This window comes from Protopterus annectens, chromosome 2.part1 (assembly GCF_019279795.1).
Source record: "Protopterus annectens isolate FY-2018-M chromosome 2.part1, PAN1.0, whole genome shotgun sequence".
NCBI classification, from domain to species: domain Eukaryota; kingdom Metazoa; phylum Chordata; order Ceratodontiformes; family Protopteridae; genus Protopterus; species Protopterus annectens.
The window spans coordinates 499,440,636-499,463,501 of NC_056729.1; the positions used below are offsets into that span (position 1 = coordinate 499,440,636).

General features: G+C 42.1%; 1 protein-coding gene across 1 annotated transcript in view; it reads right to left on the bottom strand.

Annotated features, from left to right (window-relative positions):
- Positions 1-22,866, bottom strand: part of NSD2 (nuclear receptor binding SET domain protein 2) — a 2,565,963-nt gene that overhangs the window by 733,293 nt on the left and 1,809,804 nt on the right. The window contains exon 14 of the mRNA XM_044062294.1: positions 20,567-20,764. Coding sequence (XP_043918229.1) covers positions 20,567-20,764 — 198 coding nt within the window. The remainder of the gene's footprint in view (positions 1-20,566; positions 20,765-22,866) is intronic.

Below are 22,866 nucleotides of genomic sequence, written 5' to 3' on the forward strand. Positions count from 1 at the left end.
AATACAATGGCTTATCCATTTGGAAATGGTCCGCTTTGAAACAGCCTTTCCCTCTGCCCCTGCAGCAAATGCCACCAGTAGTTGTTCAGATTTTCTTAGAGATTTTGTTCTGTTTAAGTAAAATCTACTTTGTCTCTGTACATCCAATGAATGCAGAATCCGCTCCCCCTTGTTCTGCGGATTGGGAATGAAAGTTGGCAAATGAATGGTCTGATTAAGAGCCACACTAGATACCACCTTAGGCATGAAAGATGGATTGGTCCTGAGAGACACCCTGTCCTCATGAAAAATAATGAAAGGTTCCACTGCCATAAGAGCCTGTAATTCAGAAATCCTTCTAGCTGAAGTGACTGCTAAAAGGAAAGCGGTTTTCCAGGAGAGAAATTTTAAGTCTGCAATGGCAGCTGGCTCGAAAGTAGGGAGAGTGAGTTTTTCCAATACAAAATTAAGGTGCCAGGCAAGGGTTGGAGCTCTCCTGGGAGGTCTTAAGTTTTTGGCCCCTCTGAGACACTGCTTTAGCAGAGGATGAGAGAAGAGGGGAGGTTCTGTGTTGTAATGAGCTGAAATGGCCGAGGCATGGATTTTTATGGAAGTAAAGGACAGGTCTTTGTGAAGCATCTCAGTTAAGTATTGTAAAATCTGAGGAATATTGGGCACTAACTGTGCTTATTCCTAGTGACCGATTCCAGGCACAGAATCTTTTCCATTTGTCAACATAAGATTTTCTAGTACTAGGCCTTCTCGCTTCCAAAATGACATCCATCACAGGTTTGCTGAGGGATGCCAAGGGTGAATTTAGGTGATTAGCCACTCTGCAAGATTCAAAGTTTGGAGCAGTGTGCGCAGAATTTGGTTGTTCTGAGACAGTAAGAAAGGTGTTTGTGGCAGGTGCCACGGTGGAAGGTGTGACGCACTCGCAGGAGTGGGTACCAGTATTGGCGAGGCCAGTCTGGAGCAATCAGAATCATGTTTGGTTTGTCCTGTTTGACTTTTAGTAGAACTTTGGAGAGCAGAGGGGGAAAAGCATAGACTGATGGGGTTTTCCAGATGAATGATAGAGCATCCACTTTCCAGGCTTTTTTGTGATGAGTTCTTGTGCAGAATTTGTCATCATGGTGGCCAGAGTGATAGTCTTCAAGCTACTATTTTGCAACAGGTAGCTGTTGATGAACTTGATGTTACCGTTAAGTTGCTTTTAAAGAAAGAAACAATTTTTATCTTGAAATATAGCACTTTGTTACCTAAAGGTCTGAATACAGACTGCTGCTGGAGAAGTGTTATTTGATTGAATTTTATTAAGTAATTGGTTGATTGTTTTATTGTTTTATGGTTCAATTAACTGTTACTATTTAAACTGCTTTTTGTGTATGATGGGGTACTCCTTGAAGGCTTACTGTGGCCGAGGCGCTAGAGAAATAACCGTTTTTTTTCATTGGCTTGGTGGTTTCGTTTTGTGCTGCAGCAATTCATCCACTTGTTTGTTTCATTTGGTTTTACATCTTCTATGGCCAGTGATCCAGCTTTAAATATTCTACGTATTTTTAGAGAGGATAGTGGTGGTACCTCTCAGCGGACTATTGATGGTTTCCTTAACATTAACTCTGACCGTGCTACAGATCGATCAGGAATACAGGTACTGATGGTGGTGTGGATACTCCAGTATGGGAGCGTTTCCTGGCTGAAACGCGTAGTAAACGAGTTACTAATCCTTTTGCTAACATTGGAAAATGCTCCATGGATTTCCCAACGGAGGTAAAAACTATGATTTCTAAACTAACTAATTTAATGAATAAGGAAATGGCTACATTTTACAACTACAATAGCTTGCAGAGATACTTAGATCTGGACATTATTCCAAGAGGGTTAAGAGCTGTTAAATTTCCCTCTGAACCTTTTAATACTGCATGTTCCACTGAAAAGGCGTTTCAACAAAAATGGGAATGTGCAGCGCATCAGTGTTCTAGAGAATGGATAAGAATTTTGGTTGAGAGATAATATTAAATTGCTCAACCTTAAAAAAGACATTAATATGGCTTGTAACAATTTAGCAACAGTATTGGACAGATCGAGACTTGAGTCCTGTTTACGAGACATTCAGGATAAAGTTAATGTGCAAGAAAAGAAAGTTATTGAACAGAAGATGTACAAAATTCAGAGAGACCTCCGTGATATTGAGAGAGGAAGTGTTTATTTGCACAGACACAATCAACGTTCACGTTCCATAGCCCGCCCTCCTAACGTTCCTAGCGGGGAGAGAGACAGAATTGTTAGCACATCTAGTGCTGATGTACCGGGTTATTTGCAAGATAGACAGCGTAATGACACAGGTGTTAATGATTTTCCAGCTTTGCCTTCCCCGGCTGATGAACGCTTTTTTCCGAAGCATTTTCGTCCATCATGCAATTATGGCAAACAACAAAAAAGAAGTTATGCTGAACATGAATACTACAGAGGGGGGCCTCAACGCCAATTGCGGGACAATAAAAGAATTAAATGGTACTGACATTTGCTCTCAATATAATAATGTGGTGAATTTATCTGGCTGTTTTGTTACTGATAAAATCTTTTCTTCACTGAATTGTGGTTTAAAATTTGTGCTGACTGTATTGCCTAAATGATATGAATGCAAAGTAGAATTGTTTAGATTTGTTAGGAAGTTGCATTTGTGGTATTATTTTCATCATTTACCTGTGGAGAAAGCTGTGGAAAATGTGTTTGATAACACACATTACTGAAAGTAGTACAACAGATTCTGATACCAATGATTCTTTTGTATCTTGTTTTAGTGAGTTTAATGCATATTGTGCCATAGATACTTCTTGGTTGAGTACTAAAAACAACTTTATGCCTCCTTTCTCCCATGAAGGCATTAAAAAATTTCATGCTATGGTTGAATTTGAAATAGATTCATTGTTAAAAAATTTTGATAAAAAGCAGGTGGAATATAATCGTTCTAAACAGGAATGGTTGGAATTGGTAAAATTTTCTAAGCAGAGAGATTTGGTTATAAAGCCCTCTGATAAGGGTAATAAAATAGTTATTATGCACTATATGCAATATCTGAACATGTGTTTAGATTTATTAAAAGATGAATCTGTTTATTGTATAGTTCAAAGGGATGTTATTGAACAAGCTAAGGATAGGTATGTATGTCTAATACAGAGAGGTTTGATATTAGGTCATTGGACTGAAACTGATGTTAGGAAGAAACTTACAATTGTTGATACAGGCTTAGCTTACTTTTATTGTCTACCTAAGATTCATAAAAACTTTAATACTCCTCCAGGTAGACCAATAGTTTCAGCTAGCAAATATTTTTTGCATAACCTGGGAGTTATTTTACATCAGGTATTATTGAAGGAAGCCATTCGTCTTCCTTCGTATATACAAGACTCTCTTGATTTTTTGAAAAATATAAAACAAGTCATATGGAAAGAAAACATGTATTGGATTACATTAGACATACAGAGTCTTTATACTAACATTAAACATAAATTTGGTTTGGAAGCATTATATAAGTGCATGGGAGATTATCCGTTTACACATTATGTGATGGATTTGGTATTTTTGTTTTGATAATCGGATCTTTCATCAGATACAAGGCACTGCAATGGGTGCTCCATTCGCACCCATGTATGCCAACATCTTCATGGGAATGGTGGAACAAGAATGCATTTATAATAATTCATTTGTATGTAAATATGTGAAATTCTATTATAGATACATTGATGATTTGATTTTTGCGTGTGAAGATGGCATAAATTTTGTAAACTTTGTACAGGAAATTCAACACAATAGATTTAATATTACTTTTGATGGATTACAATATGGGCAGACAGTTAATTTTTTAGATATTAAATTACAAGGTATCATTGGTAAACCTGCGGTTACAAGTATTCATAGGAAATTTGGTATGCCACATGATTTTTGATGGGTACTAGTTGTCACCCTAAACATACTATTGAAGCTTTACCATATGGTGAATTTTTGAGAATTTCCCGTTTATGTAATGATAATGAAATATTTCTGAATGAAATACAACGGACTAAAAGTATGTTTTTGAAAAGGTATTATGATGCTAAATTACTTGATACTGATATTCAACAAGTAATTAGATTGAGATATAATGTTAGAAATACCTATAAAGATAGGGGTAATAGTATTAATAATTATGATAAGAATTTTTTCTTAGTTTCTGTTTATAATGTTTGTAGTAATAGTATCAAAAATTGTATATCACATTTTTGGGGATTTTTAAAGAACTTTGGTGAATTGGACAACCTAATGACAAATAAGTTGGTGTTTTTGTATAAAAGAGGTAGAAACATCAAAGATATGGTTGTACATACTAAATTCGTTGGACCTGGGTTGAAAATATATTATCAAATAGCTAATGTAGGTATGTCTTCATGTGGGAAGTGTAATGGTTGCCCTTTTATAAAAAAATGTTTTCCTTATATTAATATTAGTTTTATTCCTAATGGGATATATAATTGTAGAACACATAGGGTTGTTTATGCAATTAAATGCGGATGTAACAAGTTTTACATTGGACAAACTAAGGGAATGTTTAAGGTTAGGTTACTTGAACATTTAAGAGATATTAGAATTAGTAAGTTAAAGAGCCCTTTAGCCCAACATTTTTGTGTACATCATGGTGGCCAGAGTGATCGTCTTCAAGCTACTATTTTGCAACAGGTAGCTGTTGATAAACTTGATGTTATCGTTGTTGAAAAGTTACTTTTAAAGAAAGAAACAATTTTGATCTTGAAATATAGCACTTAGTTACCTAAAGGTCTGAATACAGACTGCTGCTGGAGAAGTGTTATTTGATTGAATTTTATTAAGTAATTGGTTGATTGTTTTATTGTTTTATGGTTCAATTAACTGTTACTATTTAAATTGCTTTGTGTGTATGATGGGGTACTCCTTGAAGGCTTACTGTGGCCGAGGCACTAGAGAAATAAACATTTTTTTTCACTGGCTTGGTTGCTTCGTTTTGTGCTGCAGCAGTTCATCTACTTGTTGTTTGTTACAGTAAAGAAAGGTGTCTGAGGCAGGTGCCACGGTGGAAGGTGTGACACACTGCGCAGGAGTGGGTATCAGTATTGGCAAGGCCAGTCTGGAGCAATCAGAATCATGTTTGGTTTGTCCTGTTTGACTTTTAGTAGAACTTTGGAGAGCAGAGGGGGAAAAGCATAGACTGATGGGTTTTTCCAGATGAATGATAGAGCATCCACTTTCCAGGCTTTTTTGTGATGAGTTCTTGTGCAGAATTTGTCCAACTGATAGTTCTGGGGTGAGGCAAAAAGATCTATGTCTGGACTCCCCCATTTGCGTGTCAACATGTTGAAAATCCATGGTTCCAGTTTCCATTTGTGTGGGTCCATGAGATTTCTCTTTAGCTCGTCTGCCAGAGTATTCAGCTTTCCTGGCAGGAATTGAGCTTGTAGTTGTATTTGGTAGGTCAAGGCCGTGTTCCACAATGCCATGGCTAGTCTGCAAAGGGGGTAGAAGTGTGTACCCCCCTGCTTATGTACTACATAACTGTGGTGTTGTCCATCAGTAATTGTCCTGGATGAAGGTAGCCCTTGAAGGCTGTCAGTGCATTCTGTACAGCTAGCAGCTCTTTTTGATTGATATGAAGGTGCATTTGATTTGGGCTCCATTTACCCTGAATGCACTTCCCTGCCAGATAAGCCCCCCCAAGCATAGTCTGATGCTTCTGTAGTTAGGGTTTGGGCAGCAGGGGGTGGAGCGAATGGCAGTCCCTTGTTTTGGTGGCAGGCCTCTGCCCACCATAGGAACTCTAGTTGCAGGCAAGTTAGGATAGGAATCATTGTTTCCAGGTATTGACAATGTTGACTCCATAAACTTTTTCAGTACCACTGAAGTTTCCTCATATGCAGTCTTGCATATGAAATTAGAAGAATGCAGGAGGCCATGAACCCCAAGGCTTGCAGAATTTGTCTTGCAGATAGCAGGGTTTTTGTGGCCAACTGTTTGAAGTAAGTTACTAAATGAATTTGCTTTTCTGGCGTAAGGTAAGCCATCTGGGCAGTTGTATTCAAGCTTGCATCCAGGGATGTAATTTTTTGAGAGGGTACCAGTTGTGATTTCTTTTCGTTTATGGCGTACCCTAGACAAGTTAGAACCCTTTTTACAAACGCCAGATGCTTTAGAAGAATGTCCTTGTTTTCTGACTGAATTAGACAATTGTCCAGGTATGGATATACTTGAATATTTCTTTGCCTGCAAAATGCAATTACTGGAGCCGGGCACTTAGTGAAGACCCTGGGCGCAGTAGATAAGCTAAAGGGCAGTGCAGAGAACTATAATGCAAGTAGCCTGCTTTGAAGCGGAGGTATCTTCTGCAAGATTCCCTGATTGGGGTATGCAGGTAAGCCTCTTAAAAGTCTAGAGTTACCAACCAGGCATCTTTGCCTAGCATAGGAAGTAACTGTTGAAGAGTCAGCATCTTGAATTTTGGAAAGTCCAGAAATGTGTTTAAAGTCCAGAATTGGACGCCATGATTTGTCTTTTCTGGGTACCAGGAAAAGTCTTGAATAGAAACCTTGTCCCTTTTCCTTTTCTGGTACTGGCTGAATAGTCCCCACGTTCATGAGGGACAGTACTTGTTTCTGGGCCTCTGCCCACTGATTTGGGGGCAGGTCTGGCCATCCGTTTGGCATTGGCAATGTGTGGAAATGAAATCTGTATCCCTGGGATACTATATTTAAAACCCATTTGTCTTGGGTTATAAGTTGCCAGTTTCTTGCATGAAGTGCCAGTTTTCCCCCCAAAGGGGCGGCGAAAAGGTAAGTGCTTGGTGAGTCTAGAGGGAAGTCATTGAGACCGTTTACCATAGGGAGGTGCCTTGTTGTTTCCAGATTTGGAGATGGAGGCACCCGATTTTTGTTCTAAAAGTCCCTTGCGATTGAAACTTGGAGCCTTTGGAATTGTCTGGGTTTGACATGAGTGGCTCTCGAAGGAACTGGAAAGGACCAGTTCCTAGTAGGCCGGTGCCTACTAAATCTAGGAGGTTGCACTAGTAAGAAATCTTTCACAGTTTGCATAGATTTAGCTTCATCTTCCATCTTTTTTAAAACTTCTTCAGCCTTATTACCAAAAAGACGGTCCTGTTGTAAAGGAGCATCCAACAATTTTGCTTTAACATTATCAGGCAGAGTTTGCTCTTTGAGCCAAGCATGCCTTCTTAGCACAGACCCAGTTACAGCAGCCCTGCAAGAGGCCTCCAAAGAATCAAAACCACATTGCAAAGTATGTTTACCAACTTGTTTAGCTGAATGCAATAAATCCTGTAAATCCTTATTTTCCACACAGTCAGAAATTACCATCATTTTCTGTTTAGGCAGACCATGACATGCTGTTGACATTTAAGCACATGAAATTGACAGTTTAAAGCCCTGATTGCCAAGGTTGCAGAAGTGTAAACCTTCTTATCCCCTTCTATCCATCGCCCTGGAATTTCTATCAAAGGGGGTAGGATTTTTAGCAGTAGAGGCCTTAATGCCCTTGGGACCCTGAGAAATGGTTTCAGGATTTGCAATAGGATTTTTGAAAAGGAATTTGTGGGAGTCAGGAACCCAGTAGTATCTGCCTGGCTTACAAGGCACTGGGGGCAGAGAATCAGCAGCCATACTAGATTCTGAAAAAATATTATCAACAATGTCTAGAACAGGAGGTATAGCCAAAGGCCTATGCTGAGGAAGAAGAAAATCCCCAAGTCTCTTTTGAGATTTAGAGAAATCCTGACTTTCCCAGTGGAAATGTTCTTAAGGTATTGTAAGGTTTCCCCAAAAGAAAAATCCTCAGGGGGAAAAGCAGAAGGAATGGAATCTTCTACATCAGAGTCCTCATAAGTAGGTATAGACAAATCCTGTTCATTAGAAGAGTCATAAGAAATAGAATCCTGTTCAGAAGATTCATAATCAATGTCTTGCCTAGGTCTCTTAGGAGGAGGAGGTTGGCTACCCCTGATCAGAGTAATTAAATCTTCAGCCATTTTGATCATTTGTTTTTTAGGCATAGGGGCCTGCACATGTGGCCCAGGCGTCGTTTTTTTAGACACAGATTTAGATTTTGTTCTTAGTTTTGAAGATGGCGTCGGTCTAATATACAAATCTGTAGGCCTGAAAACACCCTCAGAAGCCGGTGCCTGCACAGCAGCTCCGGACCCATCTAAGGTAGAGACATCTGCGGGTTCCATAACTGAAGCATCTTGCAGTATACCGGACTCCAAATGGGTCTCAGTAGAGGCCTGTGAATCAGACGTAGCGGGCATCAGGGACTGCGAAAGTGCCTCACTGAGTACCGGCGAACTGGCGACTGGCTTAGGAGAAGCGTCGTCAGTTCTGGACCGCGACAGCCTGTCTGTCTTTTTCTTTGCGTTTTTTAGGTATCCCGGTAGTCGGATTGCTGACAGATGACATTTCTGGATAATTAAATCATGAGCCAAAATATTTAGAAGCAAAAATATACAGATGTTTAATAATGCGTTGATTAAATTTAGCACAAAACCGATAGCAAGGTACGTTGTGGTCAGGGCCTAGGCAAGGAATACAGTACAAATGAAAAACCTTATGAGGTATTTGCTTCCCACAAATAATGCAATTAACTTTTACTGACCTCGGTAAGGAGCAAGAAAGTTTCCCGAATGGGGTACTTAACTTTTAGTTGAAGACTTCGGTTCTGAAACTCAAACGAAAATTTCAGGAGTCGGCCAACCAGCACTTGCGAACTGCTTCTGCTTCAGGCACTGCACGGCGAGAAAGACTGATTTAATGACGTCGGCTGCATGTTTTATGCCCCTGACGACCTGACATCATGTAAGAAGGGACAGTAACCGACGAAGGACCCAAGACTTTGTTAATCAGGCTGACCGAGGGCAACCTGCCAGCAGATTATCCAAATGCAATGACTGCAAGAGTGAAACACAAAGAACATCAGGAAATGTGAAAATGCCACACTTTTTTTTACAGAAAGATAAAGTGAATCGGAAACTGAAAATGAACAAAAGCCACACAGGAGAACTGTCACTATCACTTAAAATGAGCAAAGTCTAATTACTTTGAAAACTTTAAACAATGTAACGAACTAGTAATTATCTGCAAAACAGCATAGCTAATATAAAGGCAGCACAAGCTTTCTTTGTCTTCTGTAACAATGGTTTAAATTCTGATCAAATAAAGTACAGTTGTGTACACTTACCATAAATGTAGACGTCTGAGTGTATTTACTGTTGCAGTCATTACATTTGGGTAATCTGCTGGCAGGTTGCCCTCAGTCAGCCTGAATAAAAGTCTTGGGTCTTGAGTCGGTTGATGACTCCTCTTCCATGACGTCAGGGGTATAAAACATGCAGCCGATGCCATTTTATTCAGTTGTTTTGCCCCAGATGTCAGGTGCCCCTCAAATGGGAATATATGTAAATGCACTTTTAGCAATATAAACTTTACAGTCATCTAAAAGCAAATACACCACAAAGGCTTTAGAATATAGTGAAGGAAAGAGAAGTTATAGAAAAGGGGGATGGCGGGTGGGTAACCCGGACTGCAACAGTGAATACACTCGAACATCTACATCTATGGTAAGTGTACACAACTGTACTATGTTCTTTGTGTTTCACTGTTGCAGTCAATACATTTGGGTAGAATCCCAACGCTATGGATGGGAAGATGGAACTAAATAGCATTAGGAGCAGCTATAAGGCCCTGCAGAACTGCAGTGGCAAAGCCTGCCCTGGATTTGGAGAAGAGAGGCAAATGATACTGCTTTGTGAAGGTATGAACAGAGCTCCAAGTAGCAGCTTCTAGAATGTCTTTGGTTGGAACCCCTCTGAGAAAAGCTGCTGAGGTAGAGGCAGCCCTGGTGGAATGTGACCTGATCCCCTTGGGCACAGGTTTACCATGGTGCAAGTAGCAGAAACGAATGCAGTGGCTTATCCACTTAGAAATAGTCTGCTTTGATATAGCCTTCCCCTCTGATCCTGCAGCAAATGCCACCAGTAGTTGCCCAGACTTTCTTAGAGATTTGGTCCTGTTCAAGTAGAATCTTAGTTGTCTGTGTATGCCCAATGAATGCAGAATCCGCTTCCCCCTTGTTCTGCGGATTTGGGTAAAATGTTGGCAGGTGAATTGTTTGGTTAAGAGCCACACTGGATACCACCTAAGGCATAAAAGAAGAACTGGTCCTGAGGGACACCCTGTCCGGGTAAAATGCAATAAAAGGCTTCACAGCCACGAGAGCCTGTAGTTCTGAAACCCTTCTTGCCGAAGTGATTGCCAAGAGGAAAGCTGTTTTCCAAGATAAAAATGTTATATCCACAGTAGCTGCTGGTTCAAAAGGACACAGGGTGAGTTTTTCTAGCACAAAATTGAGGTCCCATGCAGGAGTTGGTGATCTTCTGGGAGGCCTTAAATTTTTGACCCCTCTAAGATGCTGTTTAAGCAGAGGATGAGAAAACAGGGGAGGGCTCCGTGTTGTAATGAGCCAAGATGGCAGAGGCATGGATTTTTATTGAAGAAAAAGATAGGCCCTTGTCAAGCATCTCAGTCAAATATTGTAAAATCTGAAGGATATTGGGCTTTGCTGTGTCCGTTCCCTGTGCTTGATTCCAAGCACAGAATCTCTTCAATTTATCAGCATAAGATTTTCTAGTACTAGACCTTCTGGCTTCCAAAATGACAGATTTACTGAGAGGTGTTGTTTGAATAATTAAATGATCAGCCATACTGCAAGGTTCAGAGTTCGGAGCTGTGTGTGTAGAATTTGATTGTTCTGCTGAGACAGTAGATGAGGTATTTGAGGCAAGTACCAAGGAGGGAGTTGAGACATATTTCTTAGAATTGGGTACCAGTGCTGGCGAGGCCAGTCCAGAGCCACTAGGATCATTTTTGGTTTTTCATATCTGACCTTTAGTAAGACCTTGGAGAGAAGAGGCATTGGGGGAAAGGCACAGACTGATAGGTTTCTCTAACTGAAGGACTGGGCATCCACTTTCCATGCTTGTGATAAGTCCTCGTGCAGTATTTGTCCAGTTAATAATTTTCGGGAAAGGCAAACAGATCTATGTCTGGGCTCCCCCATTTCTGTGTTAACATGCTGAAGATTTGTGGATTCAGTTTCCACTCGTGCGGGTCCATAAAATTTCTGTTAAGGTCGTCTGCCAGAGTATTTTGTTTGCTTGGCAGGAATTGTGCTTGAAGATGTATTTGGTAAGTCAAAGCTGTGTTCCACAATGCCATGGCTAGTCTGTAAATGGGGTAGGAATGTGTACCCCCCCCTGCTTGTTTATGTACCACATAACCATGGTGTTGTCCATCTTTATTAGTAGTTGTCCTGGATGAAGCAAGTCCTTGAAGGCTGTCAGAGCATTCTGAACAGCTAGCATCTCTTTCTGGTTGATATGCAGATGCATTTGGTTTGGGCTCCATTTGACCTGAATGGATCTCCCTGCCAGGTGGGCCCACCAAGCATAGCCTGATGCGTCTGCAGTTAGGGTTTGGGTCGCAGGGGGTAGAGTGAACGACCGTCCCTTGTTTTGGTGACATGTCTGTGCCCACCAAAGAAACTCCTGTTGTAGGCAGGGAATGAGGGGAATCATTGTTTCCAGACTGTGACAATGTTGACTTCATAAACCTTTTAGGTACCATTGACGTTTCCTCATATGCAGTCTCGCATATGGAATTAGTAGAATGCAGGATGCCATGAACCCCAAAGCCTGGGAATTTGTCTTGCAGATAACTGGGTTTTTGTTGCCATTTGTTTGAAGTAAGCTGTCAGTTGCCTTTGTTTGTCTGGCATAAGATAAGCCATCTGGGCAGTTGTATTCAAGCTTGCACCCAGGAATGTAATTATTCGAGAGAGTACCAGTTGGGATTTCTTTCCGTTTATGGTGTACCCTAGGTATGCTAGAAGCCTTTTCACAAATGCCAGATGTTGAAGAAGAGTGTCTTTGTCCTCTGCTTGAATGAGACAGTCATCCAAGATAAGGATAAATTTGAATGCTTCTTTGTCGGCAGAATGCGATTACTGGTGCCAGGCACTTCGTAAAGACCCTGGGCGCAGTAGATAAGCCAAACGGCAGTGCAGAGAGTTGGTAATGCAAAAAACCTGCCTTGAAGCGGAGGTATCTTCTGCATGATTCCCTTCTTGGGATATGCAGGTATGCCTCAAGTCTAGAGTCACTAACCAAGCGTTCCTGCCCAGCATAGGCAGTAGCTGTTGTAAAGTCAGCATTTTGAATTTTGGAATATCCAGGAACGTGTTCAAAATCAGTAAGTCCAGTACTGGATGCCTGGCATTCTTTTCTGGGTACCAGAAAAGTCTTGAATAAAAACCTTGACCTTTTTCCTTTTCTGGTACTGGTTGAATATCCCCCATATCCATGAGGGACATAACTTGTTTCTGAGCCTATGCCTACTGATTTTGTGGCAGATCTGGCCAACCGTTTGGAATTGGCAAAGTATGGAAATGAAATCTGTATCCCTGGGATACTATGTTTAATACCAACTTGTCCTGGGTAATTAACTGCCAATTTTGAGCATGAAGTGCTAATTTTCCCCTCAAGGAGGCTGCCAAAAGATAAGTGCTTGGTGAAGGTAGAGGGAAGTCATTGAGACTGCTTACTGTAGGGTTGTGCTTTGTTTCCTCCAGATTTCGAGGTGGAAGCACCCCATTGCTTTGACCTGTAAGAAACCTGTGATTGGTATCTAGAGCCTTTTGAACACCTGTATTTGCCTTGAGTGGCTCTGTTGGATGCAGGAAAGGACCGATTTTTAGTAGGCCAGTGCCTACTGAACCTGGGTGGCTGCACTTGTAAGAAATCTTTTACAGTTTGCATAGATTTAGCTTTGTCTTCCATTTTCTTTAAAACTTCTTCTGCCTTATTAACAGAGTATCATGCTGCAAGGCGGCATCCAACAATTTAGCTTTAACATGATCAGGCAGATTTTGCTCCTTGAGCCAGGCATGCCTTCTAATCACAGATTCGGTAACTGCGGCCCTGCAAGAGGCCTCCAAGGAAACAAAACCACATTGTAAAGTATGCTTTCCAGCCTGTTCTGCTGAATGCAATAATTCCTGTAATTCTTTATTGTCCACACAATTGGAAATCAACATCATTTTCTGTTTCAATAAGCCCATACAGTACAGTTGTGTACCTACCATAAATGTAGATGTTAGAGTGTATTCACTGTTGCAGTCATTACACTTGGGTTATCCTGCTGGTAGTCGGCCAGAATTCCAAAGTCTAGGTCCGGCGGCGGTTGCTGTCGCCTCTTCCCTGACGTCAGTGCGCCAGGGGTATAAAAGATGCAGCCGACGCTATTTTCTTCAGTTTTTCTTGTCCCAGATGTCAGGTGCCCCCAAATAGGTAGGCTAAAAAAATTATGCCAAGTAGCATGCATGTACTAAAATAAACATTTCCTTCATCTACAAGCAAATACACCACATATGTTGTATAGAATACAGATGTACAGAAAAGTCCCAGCAAATAAAAGGGGGATGGTGGGTGGGTGGGTAAGCTGGACTGCAACAGTGAATACACTCCAACATCTACATTTATGGTAGGTACACAACTGTACTATGTTCATCGTGTTTCACTGTTGCAGTCATTACACTTGGGTTGAATCCCAAAGCTGGGGTTGGGTGGCTGGGCCTAAATAGGATTAGGAGAGGCTACAAGGCCCTGCAGAACTGCAGTGGCAAACCCTGCTCTAGATTTAGAGTCGAGAGGTAAGTGGTAGTGCTTGGTGAAAGTGTGCACTGAACTCCATGTTGCAGCCTCTAGAATGTCTTTGGTTGGTACTCCTCTGAGGAAGGCTGCTGAAGTGGCTGCTGCTCTGGTTGAATGTGGCCTAATGCCCTTAGGCACTGATTTGCCATGATGTGAAGAGCAGAAACTAATGCAATGTCCTATCCATTTTGAAATAGTCTGCTTTGAGATAGGCTTTCCTTGTGACCCTGCAGCATAAGCTACAAACAGTTGCTCAGTCTTTCTGAAAGCTTTTGTTTTGTGCAAATAGAAGCATAGCTGTCTGTGTATGTCCAAAGTGTGCAGAAGTCTCTCCCCTTTATTCTGGGGATTTGGATAAAATGTTGGCAAATTAATGGTTTGGTTAAGAGCCACACTGGATACTACCTTCGGCATAAATGTTGGGTTTGTCCTTGGAGAAACCCTGTCCTGATGAAAAATGATGAAAGGTTCCACTGCCATTAATGCCGGTAACTCAGACTCTTCTTGCTGAAGTTATTGCTAGGAGCAGAGCAGTTTTCCATGACAAAAATTTTATATCAGCTGTATTGGCCGGCTCAAAAGGAGGCAGTGTGAGCTTTTCTAAAGCAAAATTGAGGTCCCATGTAGGTATCGGTGCTCTCCTTGGGGGTCTTATGTTTTTTGCCCCTCTGAGGTACTGTCTTAGTAGTGGATGAGAGAAAATAGAAGGTTCCGTATTGTAATGAGCTGAAATGGCAGAGGCATGCTTCTTAACTGATGAGAAGGATAGGCCTTTGTCCAGCATCTCAGTTAGGTATTGTAAAATCTGAGGTATATTTGGAACAAGTGGTTCGCGTCCTTGTGCCTGGTTCCAAGCACAGAATCTCTTACATTTTTCTGCATAAGATTTCCTAGTGCTGGGCCTCCTGGCTTCTAAAATGGCATCCCATAACAGCTTTAGAGAGAGGTGTGGTCTGAGTGGCTATATTATCTGCCATGCAGCCAGATTTAAGGTTCTGAGTTGACTGTGCAGAATCTGATTGTTTTGTTGAGTCAGAAGATGAGGAATTTGAGGTAAAGCCCAGGCTAGGCCTTGAGACAAGCTCTTTAGTATTGGGTACCAGTGCTGGCGTGGCCAGTCTGGGGCAATCAGAATCATTTTTGGCTTTTCTTGTCTGACTTTTAGGAGTACCTTGGGAAGAGGCGGTAGTGGGGGAAAGGCATAAACTGTCAGTGTTTTCCAGCTGAATGATAGAGCATCCATTTCCATGCTTGTGAGTGATAAGTTCTTGTTCACAATCTCTGCAGTTGGCAGTTGTGAGGGGAGGCAAAAAGATCTATGTCTGGGCGTCCCATTTCCTTGTTATCATGCTGAAAACCTGTGGATTTAGTTTCCATTCGTGAGGATCCATGAGGTTTCTGCTTAGTTCGTCTGCCAGAGTATTTTTCTTTCCTGGCAGGAGTTGTGTCTGCAGATGTACTTGATAGGTTAGTGCCGTGTTCCACAAAGTCATGGCTTGCCTGCAGAGGGGGTAGGAATGTGTGCCCCCTTGCTTGTTTATGCACCACATAACTGTGGTACTGTCCGTCTTTAATAACAGTTGTCCTGGATGTAGTAGTTCCTTGAAGGCTGTCAGGGCATGCTGTACAGCTAGCATCTCTTTTTGCTTGATGTGAAGATGCATTTGTTCCTTGGGTCACGTACCCTAAATACATTTTCCTGTCATGTGTGCCCCCCAGGCATAATCCGATGCATCTGTTGTTATTGTCTGCCTAGCTGTGGTTAAGGTGAATGGCTGTCCCTTGTTGTGGTGACAGGCCAGTGCCCACCATCGAAACTCCTGTTGCAGACAGGGAATAAGAGTTATTATTGTTTCCAGGCTGTGGCAATGTTGAGTCAAAACACTTTTTAGGTACCATTGTAGTTTCCTCATATGCAGTCTTGCATATGGAATTAGTAGAATGGAGGATGCCATGAAGCCCAGAGCCTGCAGAATTTTTCTTGCAGGGAGCTAGGTGTTTGTTGCCATCATTTGAAAGTAATGAGTCAGTTGCCTTTGCTTGTCTGGCGTCAGATAAGCCATCTGGGCAGTTATATTTAAGCTTGCACCCAGGAATATTATCTCTTGAGAAGGCACTAGTTTTGATTTCTTTTCGTTTACTGTGTACCCTAGGCAAATTAGCAATCTTTTTACAAATGCCAGATGCTTTAGTAGAATGTCTTTGCTCTCTGCTTGGATAAGGCAGTCATCCAAGTAGGGATATATCTGAATTCCTTTTTGTCTGCAAAATGCAATTACTGGTGCCAGGCATTTTGTGAAGACCCTGGGCGCAGTAGATAAGCCAAAGGGCAAAGCAGAGAATAGGTAATGCATTGAGCCAGCTATGGAATTTGAGGCATCTTCTGCAAGATTGTCTGATTGGGAAATACAGGTATGCCTCCTTGAGGTCCAAAGTAACTAGCCAAGCCTTCTTGCCCAGCATGGGTAGAAGTTGCTGCAGTGTTAACATTTTGAATTTCGGAACATCCAGGAAGTATTTAGGAATGACAGGTCCAGTATTGGTCTCCAGGCTTTGTCCTTTCTGGGTACCAGGAAAAGTCTTGAGTAAAATCCTTGTCCTTGTTCTTGCTGTGGTACTCTTTGAATAGCTCTCTTGTCCATGAGAGCAGAAATTTGTTTTTGGTGCCTTTGCCCATTGGTTTTGTGGCAGGTCTGGCATACCTTTTTATTTTGGAAGGGTGTGAAAGTGGAATCTGTAACCCTGAGAAACAATATTCAGTACCCATTTGTCCTGGGTGATCAAGTGCCAATTTTGTGAGAAAAGTGCTAGCTTTCCCCCTAAAGGTGCTGCCAAAAGGTAAGTGCTTGGCATTTGTAGAGGGAAGTCATTGGGACCGTTTCCTATAAGGTTGTGATTTGTCTTCTCCTTTGGGGGCTGAAGCACCCCATTGTTTAGGTATGTTTAGGGCTGAGATCTGCCTCTTGGGCGTCTGTATCTGCCTCTTTGTGGCCTGTCTGACATCGGAAAGGACTAATTTTTAGAAGGCTGGTTTCTGCTAAATCTAGGTGGCTGAACCTGTAAGAAATCCTTTACTGTCTGCATTGACTTTGCTTTATCCTCCATTTTCTTCAACACTTTCTGCCTTAACACCAAACAAAGTATAATGCTGTAGTGGAGCATCCAATAATTTTACTTTAACATGATCAGGTAAACTTTGTTCTTTTAACCAAGCATACCTTCAAATGACAGAGCCTGTAACTGCGGCTCTGCAAGAAGCCTCTAATGAATCAAAACCACACTGCAGAGTATGCTTTCCCACTTGTTCAGCTGCATGCAATAAATCCTGCATTTCCTTATTGTCAGGGCATTCTGAGTTTGTAAGCATTTTCTGTTTTAACAAAGACATTAGGTATTGTTGATATTTAAGCATGTGAAACTGGCAGTGTAAAGCCCTTACAGCTAAAGTAGTAGAAGTGTAAACTTTTCCCCCAACTATCCAGAGCTCTAGAATCCTTATCAGAGGGGATAGGGTTTTTTTGCAGTGGAAGCCTTAACCCCTTTGGGACACTGAGAAATTGCTTCTGGGTCAGCAGCAGAGTTTCTATAAAGAAATTTATGAGAGTCTGGGACCCTGTAGTACCTGTCTAGCTTGACTGATGCAGGGGGTAAAGAATCAGGAGATGAACTGGATTCAGAGAAAACAATATCAAGCACAGGGGGGATTAGCCAGGGGCCTGTGCTGAGGCAATAAAAGTCTCTGAGCCTTTTCTTGGAGTCTGAATAATCCTGGCTCTCCCAAAGGAAATGCTTCCTCATGGTGTGCAAGGTTTCCCCAAAAGAGTAATCCTCAGGCGGAGAGGCTGAAGGTATAGATTCTTCTGCATCAGAGTCCTCATAGGGAGGGACAGAATATCCCTGATCTGAAGAGGAATCAGAGGAAATAGAAACCTGGTCAGAGGAGTCATAGTCTCTTGCCGAGGTCTTTTATCAGGAGGGGGATGGGAACCCCTGATCAAAGTAATTAGGTCCTTGGCCATTTTAAGCATCTGTTTCTTTGGCATGGATGACTGTCCAGGAGAATGCTGTACTTGTTTCCTTGTCTTTAATGGTGTTTTTGACTTTGGCTTGGCTGCTGTAGTGGACTTAATAGTAAGCTGTGAAGGTCTGAAAACACCCTCAGAATCCGATGCCTGCTCAGCGGCTCCGGACCCATCTGAGGGAATAGTTTCCGCAGGCCCAATACCTTGAGTTTCCAGAGTCCTAGGTGTCTCCACGTGGGAGTCGGATGCAGCCTGTGGATCTGAGGTAGCAGGTGTCAGGGGCTGCGAAAGCACCACACTGAGAACCGGCGACTGGCCTAGAAGATGCTTAGTCGGTTTTGGACCTCAGATGCCTGTCCTTTTCTTTGTCTTTGCGTTTTTTATTAATTCCGGTTGTAGATTGTTCAGACGGCATTATGTAGTTAAATCTAGGGCCAAAGTAATGTAAAGCAAAATCAAACAGACGCTTAATAGTGCGTTGATAGTTGGTTGAATCTAGCACAAAACAGACAACTAGCAAAGTCGTGGTCAAGGCCTAGGCAAGAAATACAGTAAGAGTGAAAATCCTTATGAGGTATTTGCTTCCCACAAGAAATACAATTGTTAACTTTTACTGACATCGGTCTGGAGGAAGAAAAAGTTACCCCAACGGGGTACTTCGCTTTATTGAAGACTTTGGTTCTGAAATTCAATTTCGAAAATCTCAGGAGTCGGCCGATCGGCACTTGCAAACTGCTTTTGCTTCGGGCACTGCATGGCAAGAAAGACTGAAGAAAATGGCATTGGCTATATCTTTTATACCTCTGGCGCACTGATGTCAGGGAAGAGGCGACAGCAACAGGCGCCGGACCTAGACTTTGGAATTCTGGCCGACTGCGGGTAGCCTGCCAGCAGGATAACCCTAGTGTAATGACTGCAACAGTGAAACACGATGAGCATCATGCTGTTGACATTTAAGCATATGAAACTGGCAGTTTGTAAGGCCCTAATTGCCAAGGTTGCAGACATATAAACCTTCTTTCCCCATCTATTCAGCGCCCTGGAATCTCTATCAGAGGGGGTAGGATTTTTGGCTGTAGTGGCCTTTACACCTTTGGGACCCTGTGAAATAGTCTCAGATCAGCAGCAGGATTTTTGAATAGAAACTTGTGGGAGTCAGGAACCCTGTAATATCTGTCTGGCTTACTAGGAGCCGAAGGTAGGGAATCAGGAGCCATGCTTGATTCCGAAAACACATCATCCACAACGTCTAATACAGGGGGTATTGTCAAAGGCCTATGCTGAGGAAGAAGGAAATCCCCAAGCCTCTTTTTTGATTCAGAGAAATCCTGACTCTTCCAGTGAAAATGTTTCCTTAAAGTATGCAAGGTTTCTCCAAAAGAATAATCCTCAGGAGGAGATGCAGATGGGATGGATTCTTCTACATCAGAATCCTCATATGGTGGAATAGAAAATTCCTGATCAGAAGAGGGGGGGGGGGGGTTGGGAACCCCTGATCAAGGTAATTAAGTCCTCATCCATTTTGATCATCTTTTTTTATGCATAGAGCCCTGAGCACGTGGCTCATGTGTTGTTTTTTTTTAGACATAGAAGATGTTTTTGATCTTGTTTTTGAGGCTGGTGTCTGTTTTATATAAAAATGTTGAGGCCTGAAAACACCCTCAAAAGCCACTGCCTGCTCAGCGACTCCGGACCCATCCAAGAGAGAGACATCCGGGGTTCAATACTCTGACAGAATCTTGCGGCATACCGGACTCCACATGGGTCTCGGTAGAGGCCTGCGACTCAAAAGTAGTGGGTATCAGGGGCTGCGAAAGTGCCTCACTGAGCACCGGCGAACCAGCGACTGGCTTAGAAGAAGTTTCGTCATTGGTTTTGGACCTTGACGGTCTCTGTCTCTCTTTCTTTGCGGTTTTTGTGAACTCTGGTAGTCGGATTGCTAACCAACGACATTTCAGGGTAATTAAATCTTGATCCAAAATATTTAGAAGCAAAAATACACCGACACTTAATAGTGCATTGGTTAAATCTAGCACAAAACCGACAGCAAGGCACGTTATGATCTGGGCCTAGGCAAGGAATACAGTACAAATGAAAATCCTTATGAGGTATTTGCTTCCCACAAGTAATGCAATTATTAACTGTTACTGACATCGGTAAGGAGCAAGAAAAAGTTTCCCCAACGGGGTACTTAGCTTTAGTTGAAGACTTCGGTTCTGAAACTCGAATGCGAAAATTTCTGGAGTTGGCCGACATGCACTTGTGAACTGCTTCTGCTTCGGGCACCGCGCGGCAAGAAAGACTGAATAAAATGGCATCGGCTGCAGGTGTTATACCTCTGACAACCTGACGTCAAGGAAGAGGAGACCGCAACCGACGCAGGACTCAAGACTTTGTTATTCAGGCCAGCTGAGGGCAACCTGCCAGCAGATTACCCAAATGTAATAACTGCAACAGTGAAACACTAAGAACATCAGGTAATGCTTTTCTTCTCAGAGAAGTTTATCAAACACTTATTTTAATTAAAAAAAGTCTGACCATCCATAACTCCTTTTTCCTCATTTTTACAGACTGGGTCAGGGTGTCACTTCAACAGTGACAATCATCTTGAGCCAAGGTCTACACCGCTGGGTGGCTAGTCCTGCAGAAGTCTAAAGTTCATTACCTCTAACATTTTCACACACTGCAATTTTTTTCCGGATACAGTATTACATTAATTTTGCTGTAGATCACAAAGACATAATGAAATTATAACGTGACAATGAGAGACTACAAGTCTATATACCTTTTGTTGCTTTGGGATTGGAAGGACCAGCAACATAGCAACTCAAACAGGTATGCAGAGGACACCGAAACCCCTTTGAATCAACCACCGCTCGCTGGCATTTTTTCACACAATCTTCATGGTAAAATTTTCCACACTGGGATGACATACAGCGCTTTACATCTGTACCATTCTTGCACATGAAGCATTCATGGACACCTGTAAAATACCAATAAAAACTTTGCAGCTGCAACAGTCATGTTCTTTGAATTACTCCTGTCATTTTAAAACAATTCTGATTAATGGTTTTCAACTGGAAAAATACAGTTTTGAATACATATCAGAAAATGTAGATGCTCTAATCTCTTTCAAATTGCAGAAATAATACTGGGGGAGTGCCTGTCTTGAAATCTCTTGGTTGTCCCAGAAAAACCCCAGAGATTTACTCCCTTACCCTAGCACCAGCAGATGACCTCCTCTTGGACATCAGTGAATAAAGTGTCAAAAACTGTCGCCATTGCTTCTGGTCTTTGTTGTCCCCCTGGGCAGAGCTCCACTCACCACTTCCTTGGCAGGGAGAATAACTTGTCCCTGCTGTCCTCATTGGAAGAGATTAGAGAGACCTGCAGGGAATTAGCTGAGAATAGATGAAGGATTCTATGAGGGAAGAAAGGGGAGCCCACCCTTCTATGTATAGAAAGGTACAGAAAGGATGATGGGAGGAGATGGTTACTTCAACAGTGAAGACATTCCAACATTTATATTTGCGGGAAGCATATACACCTGTACAACGTTCATCATGTTTCATTGGTGCAGTAATACCAAGTGGGAGGATTATGATGGGAGGCTTGCACAGTGAGTACATTAAGGTGGGAAAATAAGTTTGTGCAGGACTGCTGATGTGAAGCTGGCTCTACGACTACAGCCTGAGGAGAGATTTAGTTTGGAAAAAGTGTGCATGTGTAGGATTAGGTGGCTGCTTCCATAAAATGGGTGAACAATCTGCTTACAAAGACACTGGTAAACACAGTAGCCCTGGTAGAATGTGACCTGATGTGATCAGGCATACTCCTGCCATGGTGCTTATAATAAAAGCCTATACAACTGGATATCCATTTAGAAAGAGTTCACAGACTACTCTCCTTTGTTTACTTGAAAAGGCTCCACATAAGTTTCTGAAAATCTGACTAATTATGTACTTAAAAACAGAGTAGCCTGTACAAATCCAGGGAATGAAGAGCTCTTTCCTCTTTGTTTTGCGGATTAGGGAAGATAATAGGCAGGTAGACTGCTTGGTTTAGAAACTTCTGAGATTACTTTAGACATAAAGCAGGTGGCTGTATCCTTGTGAAGCCCAAGAAAGATTTTTTTATATTTGAATAGATCGTTGTGACTTCTGACAACCACTGAGGGTAGTTTTAGGTGATTATGGGGTGATTATGGGGGAATCCGGAGCATTTCTCCCCGGGCCTCCGCTGAAAACAAGCTCTGTGGAACCTAGTTGGACATTCCCGGTCAACAAATGTTAAATAAATAAATAAATTATTCTGAGTCTGAACACAAATGGAGGCAAGGTAAGATTTGCCAGCACAAAATTAAGATCTTAAGTTGTGAAGTGGCCCTCAAGTGGTCTTAAGTGACAGATAGTGAAAATATGTGTTACTGCGGAGAAGGAGAAAAAGGGAGGCTGCAAAGGCAGGCAGATAGGTATGGACTTTAATTCAAGAGTAACAGCTCTTGAAGAGAAGTTCCACCAGGTTAGAAAAAACAAGGGGGACATTTGCTTGTAAAGCTGTTATTCCTTGAAATGGCACAAGTGACATTTTTTTTCTATTTTGAGACGTATGACTTCCTGATGCTAGGTCTCCAAACCTCTGAGAATAAGTCAGATGTCCTTGTTAAACACCTGGTTGGAGGGGATGAGAATAATATCATTCAGCATGCCAGCTTCAGTGTGCTCAAGTAGAGGTTTATGGTTGTCCCTTTGTTCTACGGTAGGAGATTCACTTCCAAAGGAAGCAGCCATGGCTTTTCCCTGGCCACTCTGTGGAGACTGGGGTACCGATATTGCCTGGGCCAAAAGGGTGCTATTCAGATCATCCTCGGCCCATCTTCCTCTATCTTTTGAAATAGATAGGCCCTGCCAGTAGGAATATGGGCTGCACTGTTCCCCAGGATCCTCAGGAATTCCCTTGCAAACACAGTCCTTTCCCAGCCATCTTTAATAATTGAGAAAGGAATGCTGCTTTCTGCTGGGAGAGAATAATCTTCTGCTGGCAAGAGAGCCAAGCAAATTCTCCCATGAAGACAACTGCCCTTAA